Source organism: Lepidothrix coronata, unplaced genomic scaffold (assembly GCF_001604755.1).
Source record: "Lepidothrix coronata isolate B3197 unplaced genomic scaffold, Lepidothrix_coronata-1.0 Scaffold9, whole genome shotgun sequence".
Taxonomy (NCBI): domain Eukaryota; kingdom Metazoa; phylum Chordata; class Aves; order Passeriformes; family Pipridae; genus Lepidothrix; species Lepidothrix coronata.
In genome coordinates this window covers 1,460,988-1,480,558 of record NW_016690189.1, presented here as the reverse complement: position 1 = coordinate 1,480,558, position 19,571 = coordinate 1,460,988, and the positions used below count along the sequence as shown (strand labels likewise).

General features: G+C 37.7%; 1 protein-coding gene across 1 annotated transcript in view; it reads right to left on the bottom strand.

The window, feature by feature from the left end:
• Nucleotides 1–19,571, bottom strand: part of NAV3 (neuron navigator 3) — a 253,471-nt gene that overhangs the window by 115,206 nt on the left and 118,694 nt on the right. Inside the window, exons 8-9 of the mRNA XM_017804448.1 lie at nt 15,128–16,151; nt 4,819–4,934 (exon numbers count right to left, since the gene is read on the bottom strand). Coding sequence (XP_017659937.1) covers nt 4,819–4,934; nt 15,128–16,151 — 1,140 coding nt within the window. The remainder of the gene's footprint in view (nt 1–4,818; nt 4,935–15,127; nt 16,152–19,571) is intronic.

The window sequence follows — 19,571 nt, the reverse complement described above, 5'->3', positions numbered from 1 at the left end:
GAGAATTTGAAAAATGAAAGGCAATCTCACTCTTTTCCCACTCATTGTTTTTAAATCCTAAATTTATACTCAAATTGGTATAGTATTCTCAATTGCTATGTTTTGAATTAACAGGAAGAACAACGATTTGGCCCTGTTGTGCCAAAATTCTCTTAGTGATTTTCTTGAAATAAAGAGAATGTGGACTACTATAAAGACCAATTCTGAATCTCTTTCTGATACTCCAAATCCATGAATGGCAACTTCCTCACCTGCCCTTTCATGCCCAAACAGCTGCAGGCAGTGGCTTGTCTCCATGGTCAGCTGTAGGCAGGCACGGATCTGCTCCGACTGCACATCAAGCTCACGATGTGTGCGTGGCCATATGTAGCAGTCACTGCTGCAGTGCTGCACCTGACCTCAGTAAGACCTGCAAACACAGAGTGTCCCTCGTACCAAGCACTGCTCTGCTGGGGATGCACTGCACAGCAGGACTGCTCAGCTCTGAGCATGAATAGACCAAATACAAGATTGCCAGAACTAGACATGTATATTCAGTTCTCTTTCCAGCTGGGATCAGAAAAAGTTTTGGTAGGGGATGAAAAAACTTCACCCAATGAGCCACACAAAACCTCATGTATAGTGTTGGCAATAGGTGCCACACCACTCCAGGCTGGAATGGTCTCTGGAAGCAGTACAGCTGCTGGGAAGCTCAGTGGGTCTCAGTGTCTTGGCTGACCTATTCCTTCTCCCAACTGAGGAATTCATCACAGCCCAGCTCCAGCAGCACACAGACCATCATACTGGAATGAGAATGACACCTGAACTGTGTGACAGCCACATGAGGGCAGCTGGCAGCTCCAGCATTCACCTGCCCTATTTATTTTTCTAAATACATTAAAAACACGAGTTAAATGCTGTTAGATGGAGGTAATGAGACTAATCACACAACCTTCATTCAGTCTTCATGTGTAAAGCCCTTAATTACAAGGTTATATGAACTTTTCTCCCATTCATCACATTGCCTCAATTGGTAGACATGTCATTGTGGGCATCCTCAGATACAGCAGATACTTATGTATCTTGGCCCAAGTGCTCAGTAGAAAGAACACTGAATTTATCCTTGTGCTTTACCACATCTCTCTGCAGGGTGTCATTTGACAAAACATAAATTTGCAGTGTCAAAAATTCTCAGGGTTATTTATTGAAAAATCATTTTCTAAAGCTCAACCTCCATTTTAAAATGATGAAATATAGCAGCAAGAAAATATATCTTTCTAAACTAAAAAGAAAGTATAGGAGACCAGAGGAGAGAAAACAGCATTATTCCCCAACTACCTTGCAATTCAGTGTGTTCTCCACCCACAATACAGGAATATGTTTAGCTCAAGAACAGCATAGGGAACTTCCCCAAGCCATCACAGTCAGTGTTACATGCTACTTTATCTTTACTGTCTCTTTCATAAAAGGAATTGTAAAAATTATTTTAAGAACTAATAATCTTTGGGCAAATTTTGCTGTCAGATAAGACTTTCTTTGAAGTCTCAGTGGATAGCTTGGAACCCTACAAATGACTTATGTAATAGATCTGCAAATGCATAAGATTATGAATCTCTTCAGCTAAGCTTACTTGAAAAAAATTGTAAACTATTTCTGCATCTATTAATTAACTATTTGTTTTGGAGAGCAAAAAATTAAGCACAATGAACAAAAAATACTGAAAATTGAAAAATATGCTAATCCTGCCATTTATATTGGCCTGTAACTCCTAAAAGTATCTTTAATTTCTGTTTCATCTCTCAGATTTTTAATAATAAGTCAATATTTATAAATATATGAATAATTATTTAATTAAACACTTCACATTAAGCTCTTTAAACATGCCAACACTTGTTAAAGCCAAATACCATCATTGCTTTCATAAAATAACACTTTGTAGTTTACTGATATGTAAAGATTTCAATGGATTATTAAATAATTAACTTACTGATATCCTTCTCTGATAAACTTGCTGCAGAAACTGATAAATATCACAGCTACTACAAGTAGAAATACTGGGTAAGAAAGTCTGAACAACTTGTTCCTAGCCATACCATGAATAACACATTCTCCTTTTATAATCCTGTCTATGAAGGTATACTCCAGTTTTGCAGAAACATAGATACTGAGTAGTCTTGTTGAGGCAACTGGTACAAAAAGTACATGCAAGAAATAGTGTTCATACATGAATGCAGAATTGTCCTTTATTTCGGACTCCTAAATTTCTGTCTGTGATTTCCTGGACAGAGGCCTACACATCTGTGTGCCATATGTGCAACAAGCCTACCATACACAGAACACATCAGAACTACTCCACAGGTGACTCATGCCTACAAAAGGGACTCATTCAGCATATGTGTATCATTGGTACCATGCACAGAGAAGGGCATGCAGGAAACCTTAAAACTGCTGTGCACGTGCTCTACTGCTGACCTGCACGTACACTGTGGAAACACCCGGGAATGCTCCGGCTGAGCTGTGGAATGTTCAGAAGGGGAAAAAAGGTAGGAAAAAAAATCTGAAGCACTTCAGATCACATCTGGAACAAATTTTCAGCAGAGAGAAACAGTGAAGAAACTCAGATTTACGGTAGCTATACCAAGATGCAGAACTGTCTTTAGGCATAAGTTATGTATTTACCTAGGGCAGCAGATTAATGTGGACAAGCTAAAAATAAAGAGGTTGTCCAGTTTATCAGGGCCACACTTCTGTGTCCAGGGCTACATTGTCCTCCCCACCTCCCTTGCCTTCCAGGACCATTCTCTTCTCATGCCTGTGCAAGTAAAATTAAGTAATCAATTGCAGAGAAGTGGGCAGAAAACAAGAGGTTTGATCTCTGACTTTGCCTTTTACCAGCTCTGAGTTGGAAGACAGCAAAGGCTAGAAAGGCAATCAGCTCCCTTAGAGGAGGAAGACAGCAGGAGAGAGCTGGAAACTACCTCTACAGATTCTTGCTTTACTCTCTTCTTTCCCATCACCACTGTTGAGAACTGCCTTGGTGGGCACAGAAAACGGAACCATGACTTTTCAACACTAGAGCAAGGAATCTAGCTTGTGTTTGGTATCCTGAATCACTCAAGAAGAATGGTGCCAGAACAACCACTCATAAATATTTTTAGAATTATTTTTTCTCCACTGAACTTTTGCCTGTATTACAAAGAAATCTTGAACCAGACATGCTTAAAGCATTATTTTAAAATCAATTGTCTTATTTTGCTCCAAAGTAGATTAGGAGCTCTGATATGATCAGCTCGGTTGGTTATGGGACCAGTATTCTTCAGCCAAGAGACAATAAAAAACAGGGGTGTGTAAACATTCTGAAAGTAGAGAAACAGTTTATACAATGATATAGGCTAAGATATCCTAGTCCTAAGCATGTCAGCCTTAGTTGTAAATATTTGGCACTTAAAAATAATAATGATTAATGAAGCAGAAACATGATACAGTTGGGACAGCATTTTATGAACACAGTCCTCCAAGTTGTTTACTAGTTTCCACAGATGCTCAGTCTTTTGCATGATTCTTACTGATCCTTACTGCTTACAAATATATTTTGCTAGTGTGTTGGCTACCAAGTTGCAAAAGAAGCTCCAGATAATATAAAGATGATGCTCATCCATAGCAACAATTGAAGATTTCAGGAAAAAGGTAATATCAAAATGAAAGAAACTGGATTCATCTCTTAATACTCTGAAAAGAAATGACCAGACCAAGGAAATAAACTTAGTCTATCTCTTTGCTACTGTATAACCCTTGATCAGACCAGAATAAAGATGCCCTTAAGTAAAAGTCCTCATAATGCTTGGGCAGCTGATTTCCCTTCTGGTACAGAGATAATTTCAGATTGATTTGTCAAATTAATGCTTTAAGTGAGTTATATCCTGTATAAGAAGAACCACATGAACCATTATAAATCCATTTAAATTTTAAAAATACAGAGTGAAAGGGCAAAACTACAGATAAAATAACTGGGACAGAATTTCACCTTTTATTTTCGTAAAATTATAAGAAGAACAAGGATGCTAATGAAAAACAAAACCAACAAGAAATAAACTCTGAGCCCACCCCCAACCAGCTCTGGCAAAGAATCCCTTTGGAACTACTTGCATGCACTACAGTTGAGTCCTGATGAGAAAATGAGCTGTGACACACTTTGCTTTTTGCATCCATAGGCAGTCATGGTCAGATCTGGTGCTGATCTAAATCAGCATGGCTCTGTTGACTTCAAAGGAATTATTCCGATATGATTAGAAAAAAAATCTCCTCAAATTTGTAACCTAGTAAGGACTTTAATCCATGTTTACAAGAAATTCCAAAACACAACCTTTAGCAGCTTAGCTCTAGCAACAGCTTACAAGTCAGGTACAAGAGTAAGGACTTGTTTGTTTTCTGAATACAGATTCATTTATAAAAGCAAAATGGATCTTATGCAATTTATGTCTCAGTTCTGATGTTATGATTTAATTTGATTATATTAAATGCAAGGGTTAAACATTCTGAAGTCAACTCCACCGCTCCACTTGGAACATTCAGTCTGATTAAATAAAATAATAATTACTTGAAACCCTAGCTGGTGAAATTCCAGTTTCTGCAAAATGATGAAAAGGATGTTTCAACAGAAGGAGCCAATTCAAATAAGAGAACTGTGGATTTCAAGCACTAATCGTGCATGACCCAAATTTTCTGCATATTTAATACCACTCATGATGAGAGGTCAAAAGTATTATTTCAACTCATCCTGGTAAGAAATAGATGTAAATAAAGAAGTTCACAATCTTCTCCTGATTTATTGTTACTCACCAGATATCTCCTCTAGGCACTGTTTGGCAGTCTTACTAAACAACAAATCCATTTTAGTAGGACTGGTGCAGGAGTCAGCAGGTGGTAAAGAGGTACTGTCATTTTCTGAGAGAGTTCTGAAATCAAGCAAGAAGATTGATTATTATTATCCATCATTCAGGTATTAATGGAAAGAAATGTTACTTGCAGCTCCATCTAGAATCATATCACTAAAAGGTGAAAGTACCATTTTTGTCACATTGTTACTGTGCTAGTTTAACTGGAGCTACATAAATTTACAGGCAACTGGGAACTCTCTCTCTTCAGGAATGACTCACAGTTAATGCTGGGAAATTTGGAGCCATTTTGTTTCTCCACTTTTTTTCTGGAAGTGTCAATCAGACCTAGGCAGAATCCATTTAAATTTGTTAAGTCACATCCCTGCACATATATAAGGGAAATGAAAACTTGTAATTGATGAAATATTAAGCATGAAAGGCCATGTGGGAAAAAGCTTATGCAAGTCTGGAATGGAAATATGGCCCAGATATTTAAATCTATGTGCAGCTTATTTTGAGAATGCCCCTTATGTAACTGCTGAAATGGGATAATACAAGTTTTTCCATTAACTTGCTAATCAATAGCTCATATTTTCTTTGAGGGTATATTTCTGTGACTATCAATGATAAATTATAATAGGTACCCTTTGTTGAGTACAGTTATTTTCTTTTACAAAAAGGTAAATAGCAAGAAATACATGAGCACATGGATTATAATACCAAATGCATCACATACATTGCCTCTTCTTAAGGAACAGCTGTAGCATCTAGTTTATAATGGAACTGTTGATCTATGATGTCATTAAACAGAAACGTGTATCAACCACATATTTATAGAGTAAAAGAACACATCTAAAGATATACTAGCCACTTTTTGAAATAAAATGGAAAAAGATCTTCACTTAGAGCTTAAGTTCTTTAGCTTTCCTGACATGAATAGCACAGTCTTTTGATTTATTAAAACACTAGTGAAATATTTATATCCTAATTTTAAAATGTGACATTTATAGCTCAATTCCCAAAATTCACCATAAAATGTTTCCAATGATCAATTAAACTGAAAACAGAAACACATAACTGTGTGATGAGTGTGTGTTTTATAAATAAAACTCATAAAAACAGTGACTTGTCTCTCAAAATAATTTTATGGTAACTTATTTTATGAAATAACTTTCCAGGTAATATTTTTTTTTAAAGTTACTTACTGGATGTCAAAGTTACTTACGGAATGTATTTATTCAGTAATTCACAACAGTAACTGAAGGAACAGATATCTGCACATACAGCAGCATGTACTGACATGGTGGAATCCATTGATTAGAATCATTCAACTCAGAAATAGAAATGTAAATTATGCCTGATTGGATGCACTGTCTTTCTTATCAATTTCTGTTCTCTTGGATGCTGGAAACAGAAAATTGCTCTATAAAAGAATATTTTTGGCTGTTGTCTGTCACACGCTACTGGAAACGCAAGCTCAGCACATGTTGCAAGGTTAACTATGTCCTGCCAACCTTGAATATAATTCAGCATTTGATGCTTGAGAGGACAGTGTCTTAAGTAACAAAAAGCTTACTCTATCGCCCTGCAGTGAACACACCCTGAAATTCCACAGTCTTTCCTGCTTTCCCATAGGTCTTTAAATCATCAAAATGAAAGAGGGCCATGTCTACCTTCACTGAAAGCCATTTTGAGAAGCCATGAGTGCTCATGAGCACTCATGTCTGGGTTTGGTGCTGAGACTTAGTGCAGGATCAGTCCAGGGCAAGCCATCAGCTCAAAAACACACCTCAAAAAGGGGCACTTCAATAATGGTAAAGGTAATTGGTCTGCATTCTTTTGATAAACCCAAATCACATAGCTTCTGGGGCTGGAGCCAGAGTGAGGTTGGATTTTGTTAAGAGGAACACTGGAAAAAAGTAGGTTGGTTTTGGCCTTGTAGAAAGAGCATCCAGCTAGAAGGGTGCACTTCAAGTATTCCTAATGTTCTCCACAAAAATGTATATGATATTTGCATCAGTCTCTCTCTGGTTAGAAACAAAAAGGGATCCTTTTTGTCTGTTCTCCTTCTGGCTCTATGGCATAGCATTCCTGACTGTACAACTATTCAAACATCAGTCACTGCATCAAACTAGAATGGTGAAGCTATCTTCCAAGAGAGAACAGGAAGGATCTGTTCCTGTTTATTTGGACATCTATCATCAGAAAAGGATTAAGTGGTCTGGACCCCCACTGGTTACCAATATCCAACATTTGCACTAATTCTTCATCTAGTGAATGAGGCTGGGTAAAACAGAACTTTAATCATAGTATCACAATCATAGAATCATTAGGGTTGGAAAAGACCTCTAAGATCATCAGGTCTTATCTTTGACCTAAATACCACCATGCCCACTAAACCATATTACAAAGTGCCATGTCCAGTCATTTTTTGAACAGTTGCAGGAATGGTGACTCCACCACTTCCCTGGGGAGACTCTTCCAATGCTTAGCCACTGTTTCAGTGAAGAAATGGTCTAGATTGCCCACTGGCAGTGATTATTGCCTATAACGCCAATACAGATGAATATATAGCTCATTATTGACTGTATGGCAGCATAGATACTTACGTTAGAAGGACTGGATCTCCCTCCCAGAGTACAAACAAGTAATGAGTGACTTACAGCAACTAAGTAAATTTCAGCATGATGCGTGAATGTTGTCTAATTAAAATAGAACTTAATAAAATTTTTCACTAGTTCCCAACTTTGCCCAGGATATGTCAAAAGTTTTAGAGACACACTAAATACTAATAAAGCACATTTCCATTCTTCAGTGTTTTGTTGGCTCTTTTTCTACTTGCAAAACCCTGATGCAGTTATAACCAGGAAGATGATTTGAAAAACACCGCAAGAAGAGATACTTGCAAAGATTTCCAGTCCAAATTTTAGAATCTGATTAGTGGGATTAATTGCAGCACAAAATCCAGTTTCTGGGACTTAAGATGGCACTAGAACCTAAATCTTAAAGTAAAAATACTGAATAGCAAAGATCACATAACAATTATATTTTAAAAACGTTTAATTTAATTCATATTTAAAAAACCCCACAGAAACACAACCCAAATGTAAATATGATGCTATTTTCCTAAATTTATAGGCAGCCTGAAATAACAGATCTAAGAAGTGTGAAATTCCCCTTTTATCTCTCTTGAAAATTGAAAATTTTAGTCTAATATAAATACATAAATGCGATTTGCAATCAAAAAAAATAACAAAAAAGTTGCTATACCAGCTTCATTCATCATTTTTATCTTTAATTTTGTAAAAGAAATCAATTATTCTAATTGTATGAGGCAATAGCAGAAATCCCAAGGAAGATTATGGATTTTGCAGCAGTCTAAGTTCTGCTTACTTGAGAAAGCTGGTTATTTGTTGTCAAAGAGACAGACTAAAATGCACTGGTCCTTGGGCAGCTGTGATGGAGATACCCCAAGGAGGAAACAGGGATCAGGCCTTTTTCCACCAGGTCTCCACAGAGTTGCCAGCTGTCAGCACTTCAAAAGCAGCCCTTCCTTTTGGTGTATGATGGCCAAGGCCCTGCTTTTCTCTGGAGTTGAGCTTAGCCTGGGATGAGTCTTAGCCAAGCTTAGATGGTCTGAGAATGGTCTAGGGGTGACAGATTTCCAAGCAAAATCATGTAAGATTTTGGGGCTCTTGGGGAACAAGGAGACCCAGGTATATACTGGGTACCTAAAATGTCAAGTTTCTTTGTTCTACACCTGTCATAGGTCGTGATACACTGGACCAAGAATGTAAATGACTCTTTTCTTAGATCAACTATATTTTTTTTTTAAAGGAAAGTGAAATTGTGAGATTTGTCTTCTCCAATACTTCCGGCTTTAACTTTCTGTGGGACATATTAATGCTATGAATGACTCAAGTGATATCTGCAGGACTGTAGCACAGATTAAGCTCAAAGCAAGCAAACAGAAAATTAAATTATCTTCTCAAACCTTACAAATTGGCCTTAATGAATGATCTGTCCTCTACCCATTCATAGTCCACTGTCTTAAAAAATAATTAAATTTTTGCATCTTTCTTGATATAAAGCAAAGGGGAAAGAATTTCAGTTTAGTCAAAGTCAGCCCACTCATATTTCTTCCAGTGCTGTGCACCTGCAGTGCAGGTTAATTTAGGCAACCTTCATGAAAACAGGACAATCTGTTTTCTCTTTTAATCATGGCAATCAGAAAATATATTTATTCAGAACCCACTGAGTAACATGCTACCTCTTTGTAAGAGCATCAAACTCACTTAATGGGACAAATCCTGCTTCCAATCATACCTGCACAAGCTCATTCAGTTTGATTAAAATGAGCCTATATAGGAGTACTTAAGAATAGAATTTGAAATACTAAATAAGTGATCTTTAACACAGTCAGTCTGCCTCTAACAAAATAGTCAATCTTACGTAAACACAGATAACATCAAAGATTTGTTTGCTTTTTAGTCAACATTCCAAAAGATGTCAGATAAAGATTCTGGCATTTTTCCAACAGCTCTCTGAGATGCAGCTGTCTTGAATGGGTATCCCTGTCAGTATAACAGACTGGCAGGACCACATCTGGAATATGAGCAGTTTGATCACCCATGTTCAAGACGTGAGTTAAATTGGGAACAGATGCAAGGAAGGGCTACTAGGATGCTCGTGGGGAAGATGAAACCCTCTGAAAGGAAAAAAAAAAGAAAGAGTTGATTTGGTTTAGTCTTGCAAAAGAGAAGGAAGGGGATGGGATTATTCCCTCACATATTTAAAAGGAGCAATGAAAAAGAGGGAAAACAACTTTTTAAGTTAAAGGGTGATATTAACAAGGTAACAAATGAATGCAATCTCATTATGTGGGATGTAAAAGATTTCTATAAATGAGTGAGTTTCTGGAAGAACCTTCACACTAGAGTAGTGCAGATTAGAATAAAATTTAGTTAGCTTGTGAAAGAGTTAATATGGCTACCAGTTACAGAAGCCTGAACAGAATATTCTTTTAGGTCCTTTATCCTGCATTTTACTGATTATTTAGTCAAAGGAATAAGGCTATGTTGTCTGTATGACAATTTAAAAGAATAACTTCAGATCATAAACAGCAAACAGCTGAATTATCAAGCTGCTATTTTAACTCAGCATTATCAAAGTAGGTATTTACAATGATTTCTTCAATTATTATCCTTCTTCCTATCTCTTAAACCAACACCTTTACACCTGAAACTTTTCTTGAACAATTACTTGTAAATCAAGCATGGAAAAGTGGAAGGATTTTTCTAAAGAGCATGCTGTTGTTAGAAGTAAAACTGGTGAATGTCAATGTTTAACACTATCTACAATTGCAAAATTTTGGTGGTGACTGTTGCTTTATTTTCACAGCAGTAATATAAATAACAGAAATCAATAAAGTGCTGCGGTATGACGGAGTCCTCACATTTTTAAAGAAGGACTTGCAGTATGTTTAGCAGCACAATCTATTATTAACAAATACCATTAACTGACAGAATGTTTTTTACTGAAAACTTAGCTTTAACTCCACAATCAGTGACCAGAAGTAGGTTTTAGTCATTAAAAGTGGACATAAATATGGTTTCAACAAACCCTGCAGATGCTGTGTTTGCAGGATCCTTAAAGAGTAGTTTATTTTTTTCCCTAAGATAGTATAAAAACATCCTGAAGAGGCTGCTGAAATTGAATTTCACTGTGCTTCCAGAGGTACAACCAGATTATATCCTCCTTCCCATCTGTCACTGCTCTGCACTTCCTACGCAACCTTGAAGCTATGGCCTAGCAATACAATTGATTTAATCACCATACAGTAAAGGAGTCAGGAAGAAAGTTTTAGTATCTGGAATGTGTTTGTAAATCAAGCATGGAATTTACATGCTTGTGAATTCCTGATATTTCCTTTGTCTGCCTCTATCTAGTGAACACTTTAATCCTCACAGAATCAAAGTCATTTAGGTCAGAAACATTCTAGATGCAATTCGATCCAATGACCCGCATAAAGCAGGTCTGGTTACATTAAGTTGCTCAGAGCCTTGTTTGGTTGGGTCTTGAACATGTCCAAGAACAGAGATTCCAAAACCTCACTAGGCAGCCTGCACCAGTATTTCACCACCCTCAAAGTAAAAGCATTTTTTCTAACTTTCAGGGCAGCACCTCCCCTGCTGTAACTTACATCTGTTACCTCTTATCCTTTCTCCCTAAATTTCAAGGAAGAATCTGGCACCATCTTCTCTACACCAACCTATTAGGTAGCTGAAACTACCAGTTTCTTACTCTTCAAGGACAAAAGGAGGGCCAAACTAGTGTTTGTAGTCCAGCATTGACACTCAAAGAGTAACTCTGCAAAGTCCCAGTTCAGAAAGTGCTGGAGCACAGGAAAGGCTCCCCAGGAAAGTGGTCACAGCACTAAGTCTGACAGAGTTCGAGAAGCATTTGGACCATGCTCTCAGGCACATCGTGTGACTCTTGGGGATGGTCCTGTGCAGGGCCAGGAGTTGCACTCAATGGTCCTTGTGGGTTCCTTCCAAGTCAGCATATTCTGTGATTCTGTGAAACTTCTTCCAGACATTAAACTACAAATTTATCTGAAAAACTGAAATTTAAGTAGTGTATGAGATAGAAGTGCAGCTCAGGATGATGAGTGGTCATCTGGTTCTCTGCAGCAGTTTCTATACTTTCAGCATTTCAGGCAATAAGCAATTCCCGAGCACCAAAGCGCCTGGGATTTGGGCACTTCAGATTCTATATTTCATCCCTGGAAAAGAGACCTACTAAGCTCCTACAGTGATTACTGACGTAGTCAATAGAATAAGCTGCAGTACATGCATCCAGTTACAAGTCAACGTTCTCCTATTGAAATATTCCTTTAATGTTTAAGAAAATCCAAAGTAAACACTAATTTTCAACATATCACATACTTCATGCAGGGTTATGATGATTTGCATTAACTAAGGATTTGCCCCATGGAGTGAGAAGATATTGTGTTACTCCTGGGACTACTGTTTCCCATTTTACGGAAATAATGCAAACTTATACAATTTGGCTCACAAAAAATAAAGCAATGATTGCATACAACAGGTTTTTCTCTGGGAAAGAAAGTGTTTGGAATTGCAGGTTATACTCCACTTTTGAGCAATGTGTAGGAGAGCTAAGAACTCCAAATACTGAGCAATTAGCCTGTTATTCTCTTGCTAAGTTTTCAGGAGACAGACTCAGAATTTGGTTTTTGTTTGCATTATTTTACCTTTTTTAACCTGTTTTCACTGTAGACTAGTAAGTACTAAACTTCTGTCTCACTATTCTTCACCTGAAATTTAAGCACCACTAGAAAGACAGCTAAAATCCATGGCCAATTTCAATACAAGTCTAAGGGACTGTGGCAGATGGCACAACTTCCATCTTCTTCCAAATTTGTCTATATAGAAGAATGTGTAATTTGAAGTAGTGTCTGGTGTATTTTAAAAAGTTATACAGTCTCTTACACCTTCCTTTTAGCTTTTCTTTTTTTTTTTTTTTTCTTCTCAAGCTTTCTGGGAACTAAATTACATCTACTTCAGTCTTATATCAGTTGGACCCTGCAGTCAGCTTCAGAGGGGACACATAAAGGACTGTAAATAATACATTCACAAACACATTTAAAAATAAATAATCACTTGCTGAAAAAGAGGGAAGAATTTAAATTATACCCATTTAGATGTAACTCTGACTATTGCTGCTAATCTTTGAAGAGAAGCAATAATCCCAAATGAATTTCCGTGCCATGTTGTTTAAGAATAAAAATACAATGTGGTATCAGACAGGACAAAGCACCAAGACTGCAAAGCTGAATAGTGCAATATGTCATTTGAGAACTTGCCAGTGAAACAGTATTTTCCACCTACTGTCAGTTAATAAAAATATACAACTCCTTGAAAACATGAATATTGATAACTGTTATAAGATTTCATTCTCTATTTAGGCAAAATACATGCCGATCTCAAACAAACTCTTCGGAATATTTTGTTTTACTCACAAATCTACAGTAATATCCTCTTGAATAACAAACAAACATTCCAAAATATATCTGTAGGTATCAGCAACAAACCAGAAAAAGCACTAGCTTACTTATCCTTGTAAGTAAGGATAAGTGTCCTTATTTATCCTTGTGCTAACAGCCTAAACTGATCACAGCAGTATATTGCAAGATTCTGCAGGATTCTGGATAAAAAGTATGGTATTTTTACTAATTTTTATTGAAACTTTTTACAACAACTGGAGCACAAACTCAAAGAACCTAGATATTCCTTCTAGCTGGAAAAAAAACCTTGTTAGTCTGAATGGTAACTATTGTTTATCAACTCATACAAAGCTGTTAACAAGCAAACCTGAAAATTCAGTGTATAAATTATGGTGACTCAGAAAATAATTATGTTTAAAAACAAGAAAATGTAGCTACAATACCCCAGCTCATGTTCACTTCCACCTACCATATATGCACAAAAATAAATATGCTGACTTTGGAAATATGGATATTTTATCCTTGGTTATATTTATATTCTTCTATGAAATCATTGTGTGGTATTACAAAGCCCTTGAGACTTCTAAGAAATGTGGTTACTGACTATTTTTGAGTCAGATTCTGCTCTCAGTTACAGAGATATATATTGAAGTAGCCTCATCAAAGTCAGTCTATTACTCTGGGTTTATGGAATTCTGAGATCAGACTTTGGCTCTGAAAAATTTATTTTCATGTGAGATTTAACTTCAAATACAGTCTCCTTTGCTGCTTGTTAGGAGCAAACAGACAATTATTAATACTAAATTTTACTTGAAGATGCATGCTTCTATCACCCTTTAAAATTCAAAATACATTTTCCTTCATGATGAAGCTTAAAGGAATGATATCTCCACCATGCAATGAAATCGCATCAATATATAGTAAAATTACCATTAAATAGCACATACATCTGAAGGCAAAGCTTAGCTTCTTTTTGTCTCTTGTCATATATGTACCCTAACACATAAGTAGGCTGTCCTATGTACAACACTACAAACTCTGTGTATCACTGATGTTATTCCAGATAGTTATAAAGATACATGCACATTAAGTACATCCAGTGAAAGATCTAATTGAAACTCAAGAGGCTATCCACTGCATATTAGAATAAATATAAGCTACATTGAGCCTTTTCTCCCTCCCATATAATTTTCTTAACTTATCACTCATCCAGATTGGTTTTGAAGCTATATTTAGTTATGTGCAATGATATATATACTCCCTCAGAGCCTACTTCACCACTTCTTTAATTTTTAGCCAAGATTATTTAGATTACTAGTCACTAACAAAAACTGCCAGTATATTTTGCTTAATAATGAATTTGTCATTTTATCAGATGTTAAATTTACCCACAACTATAGCTAAAGCCCTCCAACAGTTGACATCTGAAATTATTGCTCAAACCAGCCTGTCAATCTTTCTACATTTACTGTATCTTCTGAGCTGTACAACAGTGAAATCTCCCAGCTTCTCTTCAGTTACTCTATCATACAGAAAAGTAAATTCAAAGTTTGATACTAGAACATTTAACTGTTCATTTTTCTCTTCCAGAGCCTTGGACATCCGAAGAGTTACTATTGCCTGTAAAAATTAACTGCCTTCTTGGAGTTAACCTATACCTAGTTCATGTATAAAACTAAACAGGAAAAGGACCTGCAAACAGCAACCTTCTCTGTCTACCCAAAGTATTGAAATATTTTTGAATACTTATAAAAGTCTGTGTATGGCTTTTCTTTAAATATCCTACCAGTACTGTTACATATTCTGAAAACATCAGCAGTTCATTTTAGTATTTTTAAGAGGACAGTGTATTTTAAGCAAATATTATCAAATATCAGCAAATATATGTTGAGATTCTTAGAATGCAAACAAGAATATTCACACTAGAAACCCAGACTCAGCCATGACCTTTCAAAGGCAGCACAGACAATGCTATGACTCGTATTTCTAATGAAAATACCCTGAATTTTAAATGGCAAATATTTGCAGTGGATTACTTTTGTACAACATAGAGACTCACAGTTCTTGGAAGAAATTTTTCATACAGTAACATCAATTAAACAATGATACTAGGAAAACAGTGGCATGATGCTGTGACAGAAACTGGGAGATAAGAACTGTAACAGCATGATCCACCATTACTCTATCCATTTTAGTTCTCTTTTCTAAATAGTATCACGAAACCAGTTTTCCTCCATGACCTTACCTATAAATGAATGGAGCTACTGTGGCAGTGTTGGGGTGGCTGTATTGCTGTTGCTGAGGAAGCTGGACGACACCATTTCCTGTGCCTTGGCCACTGCTGGCAGCCATCGAGGCCGACGGAGTTGCCGAGGATCCTGCACTTGGCTCTTTCTCTTCAGAAGAAGCAAGACCAGAGGAAGGAGAAGCCTTCTCGTTAAGCTGAGATTTTGCTGTTGACTGGGACTGGTTTCCTTTTGTAGTCCTCAGTTTTTCAACCTCCTTACTTCCCGTGCATGTGGAGGAAGTGCTCTGCTTTGCTGTTGGCACCTTTGATCCAGGTTTTGGGATCCCACTAGAAGATAATATTAAACTTTCCTTCTTGGCTGCTGTTGCCTTGCTTCCCTTTGGGATTAAGCTTGCAATTTTTGAGCTCTTCTTTGTAGACGTTTCAATGACCTGATCCTTCTCTTCCTTGACTGCTTTCTCAGTGCAAACTTTGTTTTTGTCCCTGTTCTTTTCCTCTTTGTCCTTTGGCTGTAGCAAAGACTTTTTATTGCTGAGATTTTTGCTGCCAGCTTTTGGAGGGGTTAACTTCGGTGATACTTTAGGACTGCTACTTGTTGAGCCACTGCTGTTCACCCCACCACTTAAGACATCGGTTTCACCACACTCTGAAAAGGTATCATCCTCTCTCCCACTGTCACTGGGCCCGGAGCTCAGTGACAAAGGAGGTCTCAGAGCAGTCCTAGCATTAACCAGCTTGAATTTTTCCAGCATAGATTTTTGTCCAGATGAAGGGGGCTTCACACCTTCAGAAGGCGGTGGCTTGAGCCTGTCTGAAGTTGGAGTAGGGGAGGTTGCGGGACTAGGCTGCTTTACAGACAGCATGGTAGAGGTCGCGCTGTGTTTGACATTCATGGATTTGCTGCGCCAAGGCTTGCTGGCACTTGGAGAGGGTATGGCAGAGACCTGCTGCTGCCCAGTGCTGGTGGGATGCTGCACATTTCCATTCATGCCTGCAGATGGGTGAGGGCCTTTTGGTGAATCTGCTTTAAAAAAAAAAAGAAAAAAACATAGTGGTATAGTTACTCTCCATTTCCTACTTGGAGGTGATATCATACTCCTCTGGGATCTGAAACACACTTATATGAGATCTATAATAAACATAATTTATATGTTCACGGAACACGAAGGATGCTAACAGAAAATCCTTTTCTTTCCTCCCATCATCATGGTGTTGTTCAATACTTCCATGAGCTTAAGTAAATCTCAGAAACACCTTCCTTATAACCATTTCCTTATGCAAATCAAGCCATCCAATTAAAGATTTTATCTTTAATATGCCATAAAGAAATTCTTCCAATCACTTTTTGATTATAAAGCACTGAGATGTTGAAGAAAAAAGAATACTAAAATTCTAGTAGAAAAACAAAACCAGACAAAGATGGGTTTGATGTTTAGTGGAATTAAAATATGTGCTAGAAAGCCAAAGTTTTAGGCAGGAGGAGGAGGACTGAGTAATACTGAGATTAAATGGATAAAATCAATATTCACAAAGTTTTAAGTATAGTTAACAATATTTAGTAGCTGACTTCAGGAACTTATCTCAGTACACTCTCATAGGGAAAAAATTTTATCAGCAATTTCACCACTGTCAGTACCAGAAAGTTACCCTGATATATCACCTTCATGGGTACAGAAACAATAACTGTTTTGGGCCTGAAGCTCAGGTAGGTACAGAAAGGTTGTTTACATGGCTTTGGCACATTCACTACCTTTACATCATCCAGGAACTTCAGTGAATCTTCAGAATGAATGAGAACAAGACTCCTGCAATAATCAAACTCTGCTAATTAACAGCTGTGATTTTCAAAAAAGTTGTCTAGCCTTGTTAAGCAAAACTCACTAAGGCATGAAAGGGTTAAGGTCTTCTGCACAAAGTTCAGATTCCCAAGACATATCTGAATATTTAAACATGATTACTCTGGAGCACCAGAGAAATGAAGTGGTAACAGCAATCAAATATGTGGTATTTAGCTGTTCCAGCAGATGACATATTTTCTTTTAGTGGATCTATCTTGTCTTGCCTTATCTTGGGACTGTCAGGGAATTAGACATAAGACTGCCTATAGTATATTGAATTCTGTACTATAAGAAAGCCCATGAAACATGCAGTGCAAATTTAGTTAACCTAATGGCAAAAGGAGTGCTTGATGTCTTGCATAAACACATAGTATGACATATCTTGGGGTGCCCCTGCCTGAATAATCACAGAATCACAGAATATGTTGAGTTGGAAGGGACCCACAAAGATCAGCAAGTCCAACTCCTGGCCCTGCACAGGACCCTCCCCAAGAGTCACATCATGTGCCTGAGAGTATTGTCCAAACAGATCTTGAAGTCTGTCAGGTGCTGTGACCACCTCCCTGGGGAGTCTGTTCCAGTGCCCAACCACGAGAACACTGAAGACATCTTTGCCTTCAGCACAGATTATGAATTTATGCATCATTTTCACTTTTTCAGTCTTAGTCCTCCTAAATCCCTAGTAAAGATTAGACTACTCTTATGGAAGTCTGAAGGAAAGGTAGAGTTTGAGCATATTGAAACTGGAGCTGTTTTTTCTTTAACAAAGAGAATGCAAACATAGCAAAATTTACTGCTTAGAATAGCATTAAGAAGAACTAGTTTAAAAATATAAAAAAAAAATATGAGCAAAAGTACCATAACAGACATATAAGATCTTTTACTAGTTTAACTCTATTAACAACTGGTCCCAGCAGGCCAATCACCTCCACCTTCAATAGATGCCATATAATTCCATCTGCCCAGGGTCTTTTGTGTGCTCCTCAGCCTGATATGTAAACCCCACAGTGCTAAATGGCTGACTGGACTATCTCTCTTACAAGGATAGGCTGGGAGGTTTGGGCCTGTCCAGCCTCTAGAAGAGATGGCTGAGAGGGGACCTCATCAATGTACACAAGTCTCTGAAGGCGGGGTGTCAAGTCAGGCTCTTCCTGGTGGTGCCAAGCAACAGGACAAGTGGCAATGGGCAGAAACTGATGCACAGGAAGTTCCACTTGAATATGAGGAAGAACTTCTTTACTGTGCAGGTGACCACACACTGGAACAGATTGCCCAGAGAGGTTGTGGAGTCTCCCTGACCAGAGATATTCAAGAACTGTCTGGACACAATCCTATGCCATGTACTTTAGGATGATCCTGCTTGAGCAGAGAGGTTGGACCAGATGACCCACTGTTGGTCCCTTCCAATCTTATCCATTCTGTGATTCTATGATTCTGTAAATGAGCTCATTCACAGAAAGTTGAGTTGTTCTGTGGAGTCCTGTTCTAGGCAAGAAAACATTAACTGGTAAGGGTTGCTTCAGAGTATTTTTTGTGACAGGTGAGGTTAGAGCATATTCTCCAGGCTCCAAGTTGCACCATGGAGCACCTTTGGTGGGCAGCTGCAGAACTGATCCCTCCCTTGGGACCAAGGAAGGAATTGTGGTTGGCCTCCTGCTGTTTTCTCATGAGCCTCAGATGCCGGAAAAGAGCCTGAGGCCAGCCACAGCTGTTGGAAATTTCTGCAGCCATCAGGCTTCTTTAATTTATACCAGGAATCAGCCCCAGCGGCTAGTAGCCCAGAACCGGATGTGCACAAGGACCTTTTTGTACACATCTTGTCTTGCACTAAGCTTGCCCCAAATACAGAGGAGGATTGGGGCCTTAAGCTATATCAATAGTTTTGCAGAAGAACAGTTCACCACAAGAATATGCAAAGCTAATGCAGAATACACATAACAATCTGTGAACAGTAGGATGTCACTACATTCTGTTGTATTAGTTACATTTGTATGGCTTCAGTTTTACTCCAAAAAATAATAAAAAAAAATAAAATAGAAAGCGTTCTGATTAAAAAGAACGCATGCCTTGCCATATTTCTGGCTGTATAATATTAAACTCATTGGGGGGAAAAATGTAAAAAGAAGAGTATTTACTGTTTCATCAACAGTTTGTTCTGGCATATATACAGCAAAAACCCACAGGTTCCTGGAGCCACTGGTATTTATTGGATCCCTATGCCGCAAAATATAAACAGCAACAAAAAATTACAGAGAACTTTAACTTGCTTTTATTTTTCAATTTAAAGGGTATCCTTAATATTTCTGCAAGGAATGTGTGCTGCATGCTCTCAAGAAATATTGAGAACCTGTATGTATGTTGGAATTAAAAGATCTATTTCATCCCCAGCACAAATGCATTACTTGAAGCTGCACATAATTAACTGCTTTCTGCACGTTCAATTGAGCTTGGCTTTAGCTGTTCATTACGTGAAACCTGTCCCCACCTTGTGGTGATTTTGAGACAGAGTGAACTCAACCTATGACAAGGATTTCTTATTTCTATAAACTAAATTTTTCAAGAAGATAGTCTTCTGTTTCGGGTTTAACCCTCTTATAGCCGAA